Source organism: Phacochoerus africanus, chromosome 1 (genome assembly GCF_016906955.1).
Source record: "Phacochoerus africanus isolate WHEZ1 chromosome 1, ROS_Pafr_v1, whole genome shotgun sequence".
NCBI classification, from domain to species: domain Eukaryota; kingdom Metazoa; phylum Chordata; class Mammalia; order Artiodactyla; family Suidae; genus Phacochoerus; species Phacochoerus africanus.
Genome location: NC_062544.1, coordinates 216215021 through 216233421, shown reverse-complemented (window position 1 = coordinate 216233421; position 18401 = coordinate 216215021). Strand labels below are relative to the sequence as shown.

At 43.5% G+C, this 18401-nt stretch overlaps 1 protein-coding gene across 4 annotated transcripts in view; it reads left to right on the top strand.

Moving 5' to 3' along the window:
* The window catches only part of KALRN (kalirin RhoGEF kinase), a 697683-nt gene that overhangs the window by 462623 nt on the left and 216659 nt on the right, over positions 1–18401 (top strand). For all 4 annotated transcript variants that reach the window (XM_047790542.1, XM_047790550.1, XM_047790490.1 and 1 more), the window contains exon 33: positions 937–1039. In XM_047790542.1, coding sequence (XP_047646498.1) covers positions 937–1039 — 103 coding nt within the window. The remainder of the gene's footprint in view (positions 1–936; positions 1040–18401) is intronic.

Here is an 18401-nt window from a genome sequence, read left to right as displayed (position 1 = left end):
GCCTTCACCGGTCCCCAGGCATCTCGTCCCCGTTAGTCCAGGCTTTGGGTTCAGTGTAGGATCAGGACCCATTTCTCAAGCCAGAGAGTTGAGGGAGCATGTGAATGGGGCAGCTGTATGGTCCAGGGGCCCAGGAAGGGGTCCAGATGCCAGGAGTGCCCTCGTAACACTGTCTTCTCAGATGGTCAGGAGCCCAGCTGGCTCAAAAGCCGCTGTGGCATCTGTGACTGTCCTCTTATCTTTGAGAAGATGCCTCAGCCTTTGGTGTTATTAAGAAGTCATCATGAATAAGCATGAGACTAACAAGATCCACCAAAATGAGGGCACTAAACCCCTCCTCCGTACCCAGGAGTTGAAGATCCAACATCAGGACCATTTCAGGGATAATCTCCCCTGGAGAAAATGTCCCACCCCGTTTTCTTGAGTAAAAGAAATGCAAGTCAAAAAATATCTGATCAGTTCTGTTTTCTTTATAAGCCAGGTACAAACTCACCCCCTTCCTGTTATGGCATATGCAGAAAAACTGTTTGAATACCCTAAAGTCTGAGATTGTTGCCAGTGACCCAGGCGGCTGAATAGGAGCCTAGGTTCTAAGCAGGGCCTGTTTTCCTGTTGCCTGTTAGAGACCCATTCCTAGTAAAAATAAGTAAATAATTGCCACACACACCCCCGCCCGTACCATGGGCCAGAGGCGTTATCTAGAAGGAGTCGATTTGTGTTCCATTATCAACATGGTGATTATATATTTGCTAAGTGCAAGTGACGTCATTGGGAATCGCATGGGGCTGCTTCCTTTAGTGGGATAATTTTAGACAAATCCCTGCTAGAAAGTGCTAAGGCTCTGCTCTGCCAGCCCAGCTGGAAAGCCTTGTGTGCTCTAAACCCACAGTGGTTCCCCCCACCCCCACCCCTGTTGTTTTTCTCTTCTTCCTGCAGGGATGGAGTGGAGGATGTTGACAGCCAGGGGGATGGAAGCAGCCAGCCAGACACCATCTCCATTGCTTCTAGAACCTCTCAGAACACAGTGGACAGTGACAAGGTAGGACAGTGCCCTAACCTTCCTGCCCCCAAGACTTCTTGTTTGCTTAGCCACCCCTGGGGAGTTCCCCCCAAAGGAATCTCTCCCATGATGGAGCCTGACCTCAGGAGCCATTGGTCTCCTCGTGCCAGCAAGAGGAGAGAGAGCAGGGCTGGATGGGGCATGTCACAGCGTGGAGCCCTTGTCTGAGGGGACAGAAGACTGAGGTGGCCAGCCAAACCTCTCATGTCATGAGCGTTTAGCAGAACTGGCCAGTGTAAAGAGTGAGGCTGTGTCTCCTCTCCTTCTGAGATGCCCCACCAGCACTGCTTGGGCTTTTCTGCCTTCTGGGAGGCTGGAACTCGGGGAGCTGAGGCTGGAGACCTCAGTGGCTGTGACTGGCTCCTCTCAAAGTTAGACCAAGGCCAGAGGTTCGGGAAATGGCCCCAGAGATGCTGGTTAGAAGGGGCTTCCTATCTGAGGGGTCTCTGTGGAAATGATGCCTTCCTCTGGCTGGAGTACTGGGCTCAGTTCCTGAGGGGTCCAGGACCAGGATGTGGTGTTGGAAGCAGCGTGGAGGGGTGTAGACGTCTCAGGAGAAAACCTGGTCACTTGCTCTCTTACCTTTTGGAATAAGGAAGCAGAGGGTAGGAGCTCTGATGAGGAGCCAAAGGAAGGAGAATGTAGCAGAGACTCGGTGTGTCTGCTCAAGCTAGAGGAGGAACCCAGCCTCTGAATTTGCAGCAGGGACAGTGGAAGGTTCTGACTCTGACCCTACTCTCATTTGCTTTCCTCCGGGTCAGAAAGGATGAGATGATCCTTTGCTGCGTTCTAGGGACTGTATGAATAAAACTATGGGTTTTCAAGGATCATTTGGCCCTAGTTTCTAGACCTAGTATTTTGACCTTCAGTCTCAGGCAACAGGCTGTGTCCTTGCCTCAGTTTACTTTTCTGAGTCAGGGGCTTTTTTTTTTTTTTTTTTTTTTTAGTAATCTGCATTCATTAGGATTTTTCCTAATTTTTTTCTTACTGGGGAAAAAAAAAAAAGACTAGGCCCCCCAACCTCTTAAGATCACTGTGCTAAATCATACTCTAGACTAGTGTTCAAGGTCATTCAAGGTGATTAATTCTATTTGACATCCCGCCTTCAAGTTTCTAAGCCATTTTTTGATGGACTATCAGAGTGGATGGAAAATTGGTTTTTTTCCACTTGTAAAACATACAAATGAGAACTATTTCTGTACTTTCCTTTCTCCTCTGATCTATTGTTTAGAAATAGAACCTAGAGTATCCTATGAATGAAAGTGTCTCTTGTCAAACAGACAGTGGGGTAGTAAGTGAAATGTGTGTTTCCCACGTTGAGACGTGCCTGGTAGCTCATGGCCCAGGGGATGCTTCCCTTCCACAGCTACTACTCTGTCTTCCCTGTGGCCCTTGGACAGATACCTCTGCCAGAGACATTTGTCTTAGAAAACCCTTCACTCCAGCCATTCCTTGTCTTCTGGCAAGGTGAGAGAGGCTAGAGTTGAAGCCTCTGACAGCAGGCATTTTCTTTGTTAAGGAGGAACCCTGATACTTACACAAGTCATTCAAAAGTAAGGAGAAAGACCGAGTGACTCACCTAAGAAAAGTCTAGCAGTGAGTGAAGAAGCAGGAACTGGAGCTCAGTTCTCCCTGATTCACTGTCATGTGTGCCCCTCACTCTATAAAAGTCAAAGCTTGGCACTCCCAATGCTCAGATGAACTCTGCAGGCCAGTCCTTCTGCACGTTCCGCAAACACATCAGTCACGCATTCGGGAAAAAGCACCTATCATGTGCCGAGCTCTGTGCTGGATACTGTAGAGAGATGTGGACTCTTTGTTAAGTGTGAATCCTTGTGTGATTTTCGTTTCATGTATGTCTCTCTAGCCAGGCTCTTAGGCCCCGATGAGGCAGGGGTTGTGTCTGTCTGTTTCACGGCTGTACCCCTGGCGCACAGCTCACACAGATACTCAAGAAGTATTTGGGGACTGACGAACAGAAGGGGGCATCTAAAACAGGTGGTCTGAAAGCAGCCAAACATCCAAATACTGTACTTTTAAATATGCAAAAGAAGCCTAGCTGTTTCCTTACCTCCAAGCAGAAAGCTTTGGTCAGCTGGAGAAACCTGGCCTGTTGGGAACATCAGCCCCCACCTTCCTTCTCAGGCCTGGGGAAACATGGGCAGCAGGTTGGGAGATGAAGAAAGATTCTGCGTTCTGACACGAAACCTGAAAACTCACTCAGAAATCATCCATAAGGGGAGGGCCTGTCTGTGACCCTGCACTGTGAGTGTTCTTACTCTTCTGACACTGGACGGTGAGATCAGGACAGCCACGTGTCCCCTTAACTTGCACCGTCCTTCATCAGAGAAGCAATTTATTGGTATCTTTGAATTCATAGATGTTATTCCCAGTCTTAACCAGAAGCCCAGGAAACTGGTCTCCATTGGCTTCCAAGGGTTAAGTGGACAGACTCTAGCCAGACTCTTTCAAGAAGAGAAAGAGAGAGTAGATTGATTCAGGTGGACTGGACCACATTGGACAGAAGGGCAAATAGGGTGGCTGTGGGGAGGGGATGAAGCAGAGACACCTCCCAGGTCACTGGATCATGGTCATTATAACAGTGAATTTCTAGAAAAGGCCCCAGTCTTCCTCTTCTAATCCAGAGGAGTAAGAACAGTGGCACCGTGGGCTGGGCAGATCGTAAATGCAACCATTAAAGGGCCATGACTGCCCCAGAGGAGCAGTGGGGCCCCAGAGCACCTCTGCAATCACCTTGTATGTTCTCTCTGTGCAGTGGCAGGTGGAAGGAGTTTGGACACACCTAGGTTCAAAATTCCAGCCACGCCACTTACTCTCTGTGTCACCTTACTCACGTGGCATGAGTTAACTGTGACTAATTTCCCTGTCTGTAAAATAAAGAATATACCCATCTCATTGAGTCATTGGGAAGATTAAGTAAAATATATTTATGTAGCACCTGTTAGATATTCAGTAAAGGTTAATTTCCCACCCTTAGTAGAGGAAAAACAGCAATGTAGTTCCTTTGAGTAAGAGTGTACAATTATTTAGCAGACTGAGGATCTTTGGAAGTTCTTGAATAGAGTTCTGCTCTCTGGGTCCATGGTTCATTCATTGTCATTGTAGGGTTTTTTTCTCTATTAGTCCTAAAGGGACATAGCTTCCGTTTACTTATCTATAAACAGAACAACTTTACTCCTCTTTCCATTTACTAGCCCTTAGAATCTAAGACGTAGCTACTTGCTGTTAGCACTGGCTCATGGCTTATTTGAGCACTTAATGGGTCAGAATCCATTACTGTCAGGTAATTCATTTTAATCTTCAAATTGTATCACCTCTGGCCAGTGGTAACCCCTAAGCTTTTAGATATTTAGAGATGGTTGTCTTGTCTTTTCTTCTTTGTCTAGAAGTCCTTAGTTTCTCCCACCGTTCCTTGTATTAACGTATTTTCAGACCCTTCCATATCCAGGTTGCCTTCCTCCAGTTTACTCTAGCATGTAATGATCTGTATAAAATGAGACATCCAGAGTGGTGTGTAATATAGTCCTGCAGCTGTGATGGAACCTGTGCAAATTCAGCTCCTTGTTCTGTGGCCACCATGCCGCTCTCCTCCCTAAGATGGCCCATCGACGTACACTATTGGCTTATAAACTCTCTTGGCCTGTTCTCACGGACTACTCTTAGTTGGGCAGGTGATGTCATAACCTGAGTGTTGCACTACATTATATCTATTAAATCTTATCTTGTTTCATTCCATCCTAATATTCCAGCATGTTTTGAATATAAATTATTCTGTCCAGTATGTCAGCTACATTTCCCAGTATGATTGGCTAAACATACCTTTTGTGGCTTTGTCCCAAGTCTTGATAAAAAGACAAGATTGAGGACAGAAGACCATGGCCTGGCCCCTTCTCACTTCTCACCCAGGTTTTGACCCTTGGAACCCTTCTTGTCTGACTCTTCAGTCTAGGAAAGGGGATGCCACCACTTTTCTCTCTGACAGAGAGGCTGGGATTGCCTGTTGTAAGTCCTCCCTTATCGAGGAATCAGCCTAACATTCTTAATTTTGCATTAGATGCTGACAATCCAACACAGGTGCCTCAGTAAATGGCATGAATAGCTTCCCCAAAGCTGCTTTTGTCCAGCTCTCAAATGGGTCTTCGTAATTAAGTTCTACCTTATACCTGTCCCAGGTAAATGTGTCATTTCCGTAAAGACAAATGGATGTGCTTACTTTGTTCCATAGAGTTCCAGGTTTGAGCCCCTTCCTCTTCTGTCCAAAATATGCTCATCCACCTCTGGGCATTCCACTATAAAATGTATTTTGCTTACATGTATATTAAGTGATGGACCTTTACAACCACGCTTCAAAGAAATCCAGAATTATAGAATTCTAGACAAGTAAGGCTGAGGAATGAAGTGGCAGTGAAGAAGTATCTTGTTGAACATGGTAGATGAAGGCTGAATAATTACTAGCTAATGGTACAGAAGCGGCCATCTGGACAGTGACAGTCCCTGTGCATATGTATTTGCCTTTTAGACCAGGCATGCTGGAGATGCTCAACAAATGCTTATTGAATTAAATATTACAAACCCCTCCTAGTAGGGATGCTGTGCATCCAAAATACACTGAGTTTCTAGACATGTCCAGGCTGGCTGGGCAGGAAGTGAAACTGAGTTGTGAGTGCTATTCTCTGCAGAAATTATCGGAGAGAAAACACTGCTGAAACATCCAGGGCTGATTGTGATTTGAATGAGGGATTTCAAAAACAGGCAAATGTGATCTAAGATACAAGGTGGGCTGCTAATGGCAACTGCTGAAGGGGGACAGGGAAATGCCTAGAGAAGCCTGGAGATTTCAGGATCTAACTCAATAGTTTTTAAACTCTGGATCATCAAATAGATGTAATGGGTGAGGAGCCAATTTTTGTTGTACCATTTGGGAAGAGATGCTTGGTTTAGAGATGGTGAGGGCCCAACTAAGGGGAAAGTCAGAGGATTCCTCCAAGGGTACTCAGTACAGTAACATGATGCCTCTCACAAGGGGCAGGGCAGCCTTCTGCAAATGGACTTCTGTTGAGCTTCGGCTAGTTTATCACAACTTGGTGATCCTGACGCATGTACTCTGGAAGCACAGAGCAGGCCACTGGCTGCAAGAGCTGTTGTCAGGACAGTCCGGCCCCTGCACTGGTGCGTTAGTGAGGGCACAGCCCCTGCACTGGCCTATTCCATCTCTCTTCATTCATGACCTGTGTTGAGGGCTTACTTTCTCCATAGCAGGTGCTGCTCTCCCCACTAAGAGTACAGCAGTGAATGAAACAAGGCCCTGCCATCCTTTGGCTTCCTTTCTTGTAGGGAGGGAAGGTAAATAACCAGAAGGAGAAAGGATTCATTCCCTAGCCTTCTGCTAATAGAATCAGAGGTAAAAGCTTCCTAGGTTTTTCTCACAGGAAAAAGTGGGCTAATGCTGCAGTTGGAAGAACTTGAATTAGATGTAAGAAATTAGTTTCCTTGTAGGGATTAGTGTTGATGGGTGAGAGATGACAGAGGGGAAAAATAGAATCCCTTCACTTAAATGAGCTCTTAAAAGGGAAACGCTCCAGAGAATAAGGAATAGATATAGGGCTTCTTGGGAGGAAGGACAGCATTATCTAGAAGCAGAATCTGAGACCAAGATTCCTGGCAATGTAATTTATTGAGAGTGTGTGTTCAAGGAGAAGGGGCAAGAAACAGGGCCCGGTGCAGAAGGAGGCAAGGCAAACTGCCCGTGGTTTCAATGGGCGTCTAGCTCAGTTTGACCCTTGCTAGAGCCAGAGCATGAATTGCACCCAGAGTTTGTCCCACCTTGAGGCGAAGAACCTGGCCTTTTATATTGGTTGTGACCTATTAGCAGCTGCCATGCCTGAGAGCTGGGGCATGGAAACCCTGGAAGCAGGAAGGAAAAGGAAGGTCTGAGTGGGATGCAGAGGCATCCATTGCAAGGAGGAAGGGTGTGGGCTTGGACATGAGGCCTGGACTCAGTCCCTGATTACCAACTGCAGGGACCTTGAGCCGGTCATTGAATTATCTCATGCCTCCGGCTCCAAGTCTACACGGTGAAGGCAATAATTTCTGCTTCCCCAGATTTTAAAGGACCACCAACATCCTGTAGGAAAGGGTGTGTGAAGCAGAGGAGATGTGTGGTGGGGAGGGCTCGGTCCAGGTGACTGCAGGCCACCCCCAGATAAGAAAATGGACAGCATACTCCTGGACTTTTAAGGGCCCACAGACCATAGTGTTTTGCCACTGAGGAGAAAACCAGACGTCTGGAAATGTGGAGACTCAACTGTGTCAGGACTAATAAAAATGTTATCAGTTCACACAAGATAACATTTTTCATTTAACAAATTCTTAAAATTCATCAAGATGGCCCACCTAAGGTTGAGTGTCCAGAATGAGATTGTGACAGCATGTCATTTAGCCGTGGTGCCTGAGAAGGTGAACCACCCACTGGAGATCCAGCCCAGTAAATGTTGTGTTAAAAGCCGGGGGGAAAACATAATGGGTTTCCTGGAGAGAGCCCACAGCGCTTCCATTATTCTGCCCTGTGTCTTGAGGCCCTAAAATGTTTCATTAGAGGGAAAGAGATTAATCTTGCCTCCCATCTAGTAACAAAGCAGGTTCTAACCCTTAAGTAAATACCTTTAAAGAGCATATAATTGTATCCCTCGTTCCCAGGAGTGGATCTATCTGAACCCTAAATTTGGACTTGATAAACTATCATCTCGTGTCACAATCGTACCCCGCGCCTGATGGTACAGTGGGTTGGGGTTGCTGCATGAATCCTAGGTAGCACCATTCCATTTTCCCCAAGGATTTGCTAGTCACTCCTAAGTAGGAAAAGTGCCATCTCTGCTTTAGACATTTAAGTCCAAATTGTGATTTTTTTTTTTCTCAGTTTTCTGAATAATCCAAGTCCAGGGCTAGATTTGAAAATAGTCTTTCTTTTCTCAGTCGTTCATTTGTTACTTTGCTCTGGGGTGGTTGGGCAGGTGGCCACAGTGAGCGGCAAAGAGCAGAGGATCCCGGGTCCTTCTTTCAGTGGCTGCCTTGTCACCTCCCCATAAGCCCAACTCCACCCTCTCCTGAGTGATGTTCCACACACGACAAATATGCTGGCTTTTCCGAACAGATCTTTAAAGTGCAACAAGTGGGGTCACAGGTTTTCCTCTAAATGAAAAGTCGCTCAGAGAAGTGACTGCCTTCCAGCATCGCACACAACCCAACGGTGTGAAAGATACTTTGTTGAAAAATACAACCAGCTTCACAAGACAAACATCTTTCATGACAGCATTATTTTACTTAATATTTGACTTATGCTCCAGAGCTTGAAAACCTCCCTTGAGAAGCCCTGCTTTAAAATTACCAATTATCTGAAAAAGCAAATAAGCTTGGTAAAACACAGCAGCGGTTTGCTGCCCACAGACAAGGCAAGTCACAGGAAACCTCAGAGCACCAGTCTGCATAAAATTTCAGTTTCTCAGGGCAGCATTGCAAGAACCCAGAAATAAAAGAAATTGCAAAAGGTGATTTGCAAGGGTGGCCAGAAGTCAGAGGTGACTCAGGGTGAGTTTGGAATTTGGAAACCCAGAAGCTCAGGGAAGAAAAGAACCCGAGAGATCTGCTAACCCTCTGCCTTCATCCTGTTTAAAGAGAAAAAGGTGACTTGCTCCAGAGTCACAAAGCCAGTTCCCAGCAGACCTAAGATTAAACCCAAGTCACACCCTGCCTGTTAAATTGGATTTAAAACACAGTAGTTTTGTAGTAATCCTGATAGTTCATCTTCTAGAACTTTGTAGCAAAAAAATCAGTCACTGACTTGTTCCTGGCTGCTTCTCCACCTGCCTCTACAGCACTCTGTCCCAGCCCCAGCACAACCCCAGCAACCCAAAGTGGTTCCGTCGGCCAGTCCAGTGTCTCTGGGGCTGGAAAATGGCAAATGCGAAAGATAACTTCTCCAGTATTAATGCCTATCACAGACTCTTTGATACCAAGTAGTTGTGACTCATAGAGTGGCCTTGGCGGGAGTGTGATTCTGCCCCAGACAGAGACTTCAAGCTTTTCCAGGCTAACTCCCGCTTGGGTTCTGAGAGCTTGGCATTGAGCACTGTGGCAAGGCCGATCCCTGCCTCCGAACAGTAAGTCTCCAGAGCCAGCTCAGCCCTGCTGCAGCCCAGCACAAATTCAGATTCGGGTTTTTTAAAAAATTGGGTGGAAGGAGAAAGCAAAATTTGAGATCAGACCAAGATGTTAAAGTGGATTAGATGGCGACAGTCCAAGGCCAACAAGACCCAAGTGAGTACGCCTGCCTGCAGGACACGTTCTGCTGTGGGGGAAGGGGCACAGGGAGAGATGGCCCTGGGGGCAGGGAGGGGGGCAGGGCAAATTGGAGGCTGGAGTCAGAGAGAGAGAGTGGCAGTTCTCAGGGCAAGGGTTTTACTGGGTTATTCTGCACAGACCACCTGGCATGTCATTTACCCTTTTTTCCTTCTGTGTTAGGTAAAAAGTTATTTTAAGAGTTTCCATCATGGCGCAGCGGAAACGAATCCAACTAGGAACCATGTGGTTGCAGGTTCTATCCCTGGCCTCGCTCAGTGGGTTAAGGATATGGCGTTGCTGTGAGCTGTGGTATAGGTCACAGACTAAGCTCAGATCTGGCATTACTGTGGCTGTGGCATAGGCCAGCAGCTGTAGCTCTGATTGGATCCCTAGCCTGGGAACCTCCATATGCTGAGGGTGTGGCCCTAAAAAGCAAAAAAAAAAAAAAAGTTATTTTAGTGCAGAACAAGATGACTGAATCTACCTTATTAAAGCTGATGGCAGGGGGGAGACAGGCTGTGGGAAATAATGTTCTGAAAAAATTGTGCTCCTGGATGGTTAGGAATGACGCCGAGAGTTTTGGTATCTGGTGGCAGTAAAAATGAACTCTTCAAGAAATTTCAAGCAGAAGTGTTGCTGGAAATAAATGCCTTGAGCCAAAGCAGTGAGCCTAGAGTCTGTGAGGCAGGTGAAGGTGGCTTTGAAGTGGTGGCTCTGCTTTAGCTAGACCTACTTTTACCCATTTGTGCTGTGCTGTCAGACATAACATATGTTTTCTGTGGCCATAAGGTAGGAGTCTTGGTAAAAGCCCATTTGATAGACCATCAGATAAATATTACCCTGTTTCTTTTTTTTTTCTTTAAGGTTGAAGTGTAATTGGTTTACATTATGTTCATTTCTGGTGTATAGCAAAGTGATTCAGATATATATATATTTTTTCCTGTCTGATTCTTTCCATTACACCTTACTATAAGATACGTAGTATATTTCTCTGTGCTATGCAGTAGGGCCTTGTTGTTTATACCTATTTTATATTACCTGCTTCTTGGCCTTGACCTTAGACTGAAAATGCTTGCTTGGGTTTTACCTGACTGGAAGCTTAGTGTTACTTCCTCACTGCTGATGGCTACTGCCCACCTGTCTGCCATGACCAGTGTTGTGTGGCAGACCCGGGATGGGGATGGGAAGGTCTAAGGATTCGTGAAACTGGGATAAGACCATGTGATCCTATTGCCCGAAAGCAGGTCCTTATCAATAGAAATGAGTTTGGCTGTCCTCTGTGGGGTCCTCCCACTGGGAGCAGCAGTGAGGATGGAACTTTGGCTCCAAGCCTCTCCCCAGCACACCAAGTAGCAAACACAGTGCCTTGGGGAGCAGCCTGCCTCTATCCTGGTAGTTCTACCTGTTGAGAGAAAACTGCTGGAAGATGCAGGGCCATGAAGACAAGACCCATTCTGTGTGTCTACTCCCTACTTCCCACCAAACCCTTCCCTCTGCTAATCAGTCTTTCCATCCACCTGCTGTCATGTTGCCTGTGGGTCTGGCCCTGGTTGTGTTGGAGCAGTCACCGCCTTGTTTCAAAACTGATAGTTTCCAGCCTCCCCATATATAAGGGCTCAGAGTTGAGTCTTCCAAGTTCAGAATATTTATCTGTCTATTATTATTATTATTAATGCTGTAGTGGGTTTTGTTTGAAATTGCTGATTGCAGGGATATGTATACATTGATTAGAAGTTCTGGAGAGGAGTTCCCGGGTGGCTCAGGGGGTTAAGGATCTGGTGTTTTCACTGTTGTGGAGCAGGTTTTGATCCCTGGCTCTGGGAACTTCTACATGCCGTGAGCACAGCAAAAAAAAAAAAAAAAAGTTCAGGAGGACTATTCCTCTAATCTGCATGGCCCCTGCTGATGATGCTGGCTATGGGATGCTTACCAAATGCTCCCATATGCTTTGCTCTCTGTATCACTTCCAAGGGCTCATCCTCCTCTCTGAACTTTATGATGTACTAGAGGAAATAAACAAAACAGAACAGTGTTTGCATTTTTCTGTCTCTCTCCTGTCTCCTGCTAACTGGCATTCTTTCAGCTGTAGGAATGAGGTTTAAAAAGTGTCACTTACTCTTTGCTGTTACTCAGCTTACACATGAATGATAGTCTGATTTAGTGAGCACTAGAGGATATTAAAAATTCATTACCTTTTCATTGTGACTTGATTTATGTTATCTTTTTATCTTATTGATTAATTTATCAAGCATTTATTGAGCTCCTAATGTATAGCAGGCACTATTCTAAACACAGAGGATGTGGAAGTGAGCAAAACAGACAAAGCATCTGGAGGGTCTACTTACACTTTTCTCTTTTGTGCTGACGTGAACCTAAATGTGTTCAATTTTGAGGTATTTGGAATGCATTGCAATTTCTATTTTTGGTGGGGTTTTTTTGTATCTCTGTTACTGACACTTTTGCAGCTTTATTTTAAAAGAATTCAGCAATTCTTTTAAAAAGATCACCTAGGGAGTTCCCATCATGGCTCAGCGGTTACAAACCTGACAGTATCCATGAGGATGTAGGTTCAATCCCCGGCCTCACTCAGTGGGCTGGGAATCCAGCATTGCTGTGAGCTGTGGTGTAGGTCGAAGATGTGGCTCAGATCCCGCATTGCTGTGGCTGTGTCGTGGGCCAGCAGCTGTAGCTCAGATTCAACCCCTAGCCTAGGAGCTTCCACATGCCACAGGTGCGGCCCCAAGAAAACAAAAAAGCGAAAAATAAATACGTAAATAAAATTAAAAGATTACCTGGGAATTCTTGAAGGTAGTCCCCCAGTTTTTAATTTCCCAATTCACAACCATTTGACACCAGAAGGTTAGATTTCCTGCCACTGCCATCTTTGGGCTGTAGTTGATTAGGGAAGGTTACCTTCATGGCAGGTAGACATTCCAGACAAAGAGAAAAGATCTAGACAGAAATGATTTGCCCCTAAATATTTCAAAATTACTTTTATCTCATAAAGCAGGAATATTAAAGGAAAATTATTCTTTTATAAAAGGGAAAACTGCTAAAATAATAATAAAGTGATGATGATGGTGACAGTGATGGTGATGATGCAGGATGTGAGGGGAGGAGGAGTGGGGAGTACTTTGATAAAAGGAGTTACTTCAAATTATAGAATCTAAAATCTGTAACGCAGAGTCTCATTCATTCTCATCTCCCCACCCACTTCATCCCACAACCTCCCAAAACAAGAACAGTCACAATTCTTATGCCTCTTTCCACACAGGCTATTAAGAAGCTTTATTGCATTCCTGGAAATTTTATTGAAAACTCCTCAAAGAGAAAGATTGTTAGGATATGTTCTCTAATATTAAATTTGAGACCGTACTCCTAACAGGGGCATATAGAGTCCAAACTACTAGATGGGTTGCGTTATTTAGAGGGCAAATAAGTAGGTGCTACCATGAACCCCTGATCAAGAAAAAAAAAAAAATCTGTTCACCAAAAAGAATGAAATTAACTAGAAACAAACCAAAAAATTATCTCAACTATGTTGGTACACCGAATTCATTCTTTTAGTCAACAGAATTTTGAGTCCACCGATGACCAGATACCATAAGATTCCGGATACACAAAAACAACCTCTGTCCTTGTCCCAGAGTCTTCTGAGTTCACACCAAGTATCTTATATGTGACGCCAAATAGGGTGACAATACACGTTACATGTATTGGTGGAAGGAGACTGTTATGCTTAGCACTTCCACTTGCTCTGCCAGATGTCAGAGAAACTACAAGGATAAATGTTGGGTGGAATACATATCACACAACACAATACACTTTGAAACAGAAGTATACTCATTTAGAACAACAAACAGTCTGGGAACCTTGAAGGCTTTTACACCAAAAATGAAATTGGAGTCCGGCCTTGAAGTTCATCTTCCTATTTCTCCTCCTTTGTATCAGTTTTGATCCCAGAATAATTATTCTAATCATGGACAGCCTGTGAAAGAGCAATGTTACTGATACATCTGTATCAAAAGAAGTATTTTGTTTTGATGTAGAATTGGGCTTTTTTTTTAATGGTCTATTAGCTCTGATGGGGATTCTTCAAAAGTTCCCTTAGAATCTTTATAAAACTTTCTTATACTTCCTCATAATAATCTAATTAAACCTGTGTTTCCTTCAATGTATGCGCTCAAGATTTTTTAAATGAATTTTTGAAGCAATAATACATAACATACGTGGTTTAAAATGTAGGGATAGTTCTGTAGAAATTAAAATATAAAAGCTAACATTTATTCTTCTGAATGTTTAAAAAAGTAGTAACATAAGTACTCTTTTATACTTTTCTCCATGTAACAAATCTGGGTAATTTCATAGCAGGACATATAATTCTTTTCAGTGGCCACATAGTATTCCATTTCTTAGAGAACCATAATGTGTTTAACTAGTCTACTATTGATGTGTGTATGGGATGTTTCCAGTCTTTTACCATTACAAACAAGGCTGTAATCCCTGTACAGACAGAGTTTCTTACACTTGTGAATTACTGCATCAAAGGGAATATGCACTTAAAACACTTGATAGACATTGTCAGGTCACCCCCTCTAGAAGTTGAGCCAATCTGTGCTCTAGCTGAGCATGAGTGTCACTTTCCTCAGTTTTGCAATCTAGTGTATCATCAATATTTTTTATCTTTAAAATATTGATGATATCAGATGCTTTAAAAATAATTCTTATTCGTTACTGCTCTTGTGTATATTTTGTTTAACTAATAATAGGACTACATTATTTTCTATTATTTTTATTGAAATGTGCACTATTTGGTTTATTACTTAGTGAGCGTTTGAGGCTTGTATGACTGTTATCTATACTCTTATTCCTATGGATAAAATTCATTCCTACTCATAAAATCTGGTTTACATTAAACTTTTCAAAAATTTTTATTAATGTAAAATACATATGCTGAAAATTCATAAAAACTAACATTCAAATGAATAATTATAAAGTGAACATATGTGTAATAACCACGAGATCATGAAACACAACACTACCAGCTTTCCAGAAGCCCCTGTGTGCCCCTCCCTGTCCTCTCCTCTAAAAGTACCCATTCTCCTGACATCCATGATAATGAAGTCCTTAACTTTACTAGTTTATCTCTTATGTATGTGTCCCTAAACAATACAGTTTCAGTGTGGCTGTTTTAAAATTTTATATGGCTAGAATCATACTGTGTGTGTGCTTTTGTGTGTATGTGTGTGCGCATGCATGTGTGCGTGTGTCCGCGCATGTGTGCATATGTATCTTCTCTCACTCAACAATTATTTTATGGAATTCATACATGTGTATGTGTACAGTTGTTCATTAGTTTTCACTGTATAGTATTCTATCGGGTGAATATACCACAATTTATTTATCCATTCTGTATATGGGATGTTTGGGGTTATTGTGAGCAATGCTGCTATGAATATTCCTGTATATGTATCTTTGTATGCATGTACTTGAGTTTCTCTAGGGTCTAAAGCTAGGAGTGAAATTGCTAGGTGATATATGTATGTTTTAACTTTACTAGATGATATAATCTATTTTTCAAAATACCAGTACCAAATTTACACTCCTATCATTATATGGGAGCTTTTCTATTGCTCCACTTCCTCATGTATACTTGATATAGCCAGACTGCAAATTTTTCACAGATCTAATGGGTATGTAGTAATATCTGTGCATGGTTTTAATTTGCATCCCCCTCATTACTAATGAGGTTGAAAATCTTTTCATCTCTTATTGGACCTTTGAATTTTCTCCTTTATGATGTCCCTGTTCAAGTCTTTGCCTAGTTATCTAGTGAGTTGTCTGATTTTTTTTTTTTTTGGTCTTTTTGCCATTTCTAGGGCCGCTCCCACAGCATATGGAGGTTCCCAAACTAGGGGTCAAATTGGAGCTGTAGCTGCTGGTCTACACCAGAGCCACAGCAACTCAGGATCCTAGCCGCATCTGCAACCTACACCACAGCTCATGGCAACACCGGATCCTTAATCCACTGAGCAAGGCCAGGAATCAAACCCACAACCTTATGGTTCCTAGTTGGATTCGTTAACCACTGAGCCATGACGGGAACTCCCGCTTTTTTTTTTTTTTTTTAATGTGTTTTTAGGTCTTCTTCATGTGTTCTAGCTATTAGTCCTTTGTTGGTTATGCATATTATAAATGTCTGCTTTTACTCTGTGGCTTGTTTTTTCACATTCCTTATTGTGTCTTGATAAACATCTACTTTGACATTTTGAAGGCAGTATATTTGTAAGTTAGGGGCTCATATGATGGGACATAATGAGACATTTCTTACATTTAGTCCTTTAAAATACAGTTCATTGTTTTTTCTCCACAGAATAGTAAACCAACATGGAAACATGTGGGTTTCTTTAAATCCCTAAGTTTACCTCTCTTTTAATAAAGATCAAGAACTAGTTGACCTTTGGAGTTCCCTTCATGGCACGGTGGTTAATGAATCTGACTAGGAACCATGAGGTGCGGGTTTGATCCCTGACCTTGCTCAGTGGGTTAATGATCTGGCGTTGCCGTGAGCTGTGGTGTAGGTTGCAGACATGGCTCGAATCCCGCATTGCTGTAGCTCTGGCATAGGCCGGTGGCTACAGCTCCGATTCGACCCCTAGCCTGGTAACCTCCATATGCTGTGGGAGCGGCCCTAGAAAAGGCAAAAAGACAAAAAAAAAAAAAAGAACTAGTTGACTTTTTAAAATGCATCTGTTGCATTTTACTCTGTACGTTATTTGACAGATAATAAAAATAATAAATATCATGTAAATGTAACAACATTTATATTCAATATATGAATAATATAAGTAATAATAATAATGAGGAATGAAATGTGTTCAGGGAAAAAAAATGATGATAAGTCCATTGGATTTGGAACTCAGTTGTCTGACAAACAGATCCAAGACCCAGGAAGGAACGCTTTACATAGCAAAACATAAGCATCTATGCTCACAGGAAAGCCTCTCAAGCCTAATTTTATATTATTTTTACCATCTTTGCATCTAGCGACTTAGTCCATAAGAAAATTAGACAAAAAGGTAGTTCTATCTAGACACACTAATAGCCACAAAGGTTGAGCTACTGACAGCCAAGAGAGGAAGCCGAAAAGCTATGGATTCTATTTAGTGAAAGTACCACTAGTGCTCTGTGACCTGGCCTGTCTCAGGACCTGCGCTGTCTTCTGTACCACACCGTGATTATTACTCATGTTGGTATTTATAACTGTCAACAGAAGGGAAAATTATGTTCAAGGTACTTTGCTTTTTAAGTCAGAGATGTAAAGATATCCGTAAAAAAGATTTAAGTGGGAAGAAGAGGTTGGTGTCGGTATTTATCTTCAAGAGTCAGAACACTTGACTGTCTAGACCAGCACATTTCCCACGAGTGCTGGAGAGCTGAGGTGATGCCAACTGTGATTTACACTAGTGGAAAGATTTATAAAAGTGGAATTCGCCTTTACTCAAGTCCTGATGATTGACTTCAAAAGACTGACTCTGTGCCCCTTTGTCATTTATTGAGGGTCCGTATAGTGCACTCTGGACCAAGCCACTGTGCTGTCACACATGCCTATGAAAGAAGCCTCCTGTTTGGTCCCCAGACATTCACTCTGACCTTCCTCTAATCTTTTCTCTGCTCTGCGGCCAGTGTGATCTTTTCAAAGGGCAGACTCTCCACATCAGTGGCTTGAAGCCCCTTGAGGTCATCCCTTTGCTCACAAAAGTCCTCAACAGGACCCACGAGGGCTATATGACCTGGATCTCAGTCCACTTCTCACCGCAGACACTCTTCCTCTTGTATCTTGCGTCACAACCTTCCTGGCTTTCTGTGAATGGGCCAGGTTGCTTACCATCTTAGGGCCTTTGTTTTTTCCACCTGGAAAATTCTTTCCCCTCTCAGGCCACAGCCCACCCCTTTTGCTCTCTCTTCTTTCAGATCTTAGCCTGTCCTGACCCTCCAAGTAACTCCCCTCCCCAAGTGATACCTCTCACAACATTCCATATCCTTATTTCTCAGAATCTCTCACTGCTATGAACTATCTAAGCCTTCATTTGGTTACACAGGTGCGCCCCCCCACACACTAGATGTGAAGTCCATGAGGCAGAGACATAACTGTTGTATCACCAAATCTAACAAAATACTAATTCGTAGAAGGTACTTAGTCAATATGTGTTAAATCAGTAAATGAAAACCATATTAGCACAAGGTAATGTGTTGGGCATTGTGGGGAAGAAAGAGACCTAGAAATTGGGAACAAATAGAACTAAGAAAAATCAGACTTCTAGTTTGGGAAGTTTAGAGAAGATTCAGCATTAAACTTTACCAAGTGGGTAGAGTTTATCCAGGCAGCATCAATGTTGAGAGTGGGGAGGAAAGTCATCCTAGACAGCAAGAGCCAGGAAGGGGAAAAAGGAAAACAAAGGCTAAGTCTGGGGTCTGCAGAGTGACTGTGATGAAGCGTGGAGTTTATGAGGTGAGCCCTGGGCAGCAGAGCTGGAATGATTGGCTACGTCAGATTGTGGCAGACGCTGGACACCCTTCACAGGAATTGTTGAGTAGCACCCAGGAAGCTCTGAGTGTTTTTTGTTTTTCAGCCGAATGGTTACAGGGTTATTTTTGTCTTCACTTTGATGCATAACTGTCCTTTTATTCTCTAATTCTTTTGGACCCAGAGAGTCTAAAGTGCACCTGTGCCCATGCTCTGAATCTCGCCCTTGGTCCCCACCTCCATCCAGTACCTCTCCTCTCTCGCATATTGTCAGACACCCCCTTTCCCTCTACCATCTCATACTTATTTGCTCCTTGATGCTCCTGCACTGGAACTTCTCCTGATTCCTTTTTCTCCAGATCCTCCCCCACCTCCATCATTAGTTTTTGTTGCTTCCATTCTGATGTCCCTGATAATAGTTCCAAGATGCCGTCTGTGAAGTAACATTACTCCTCA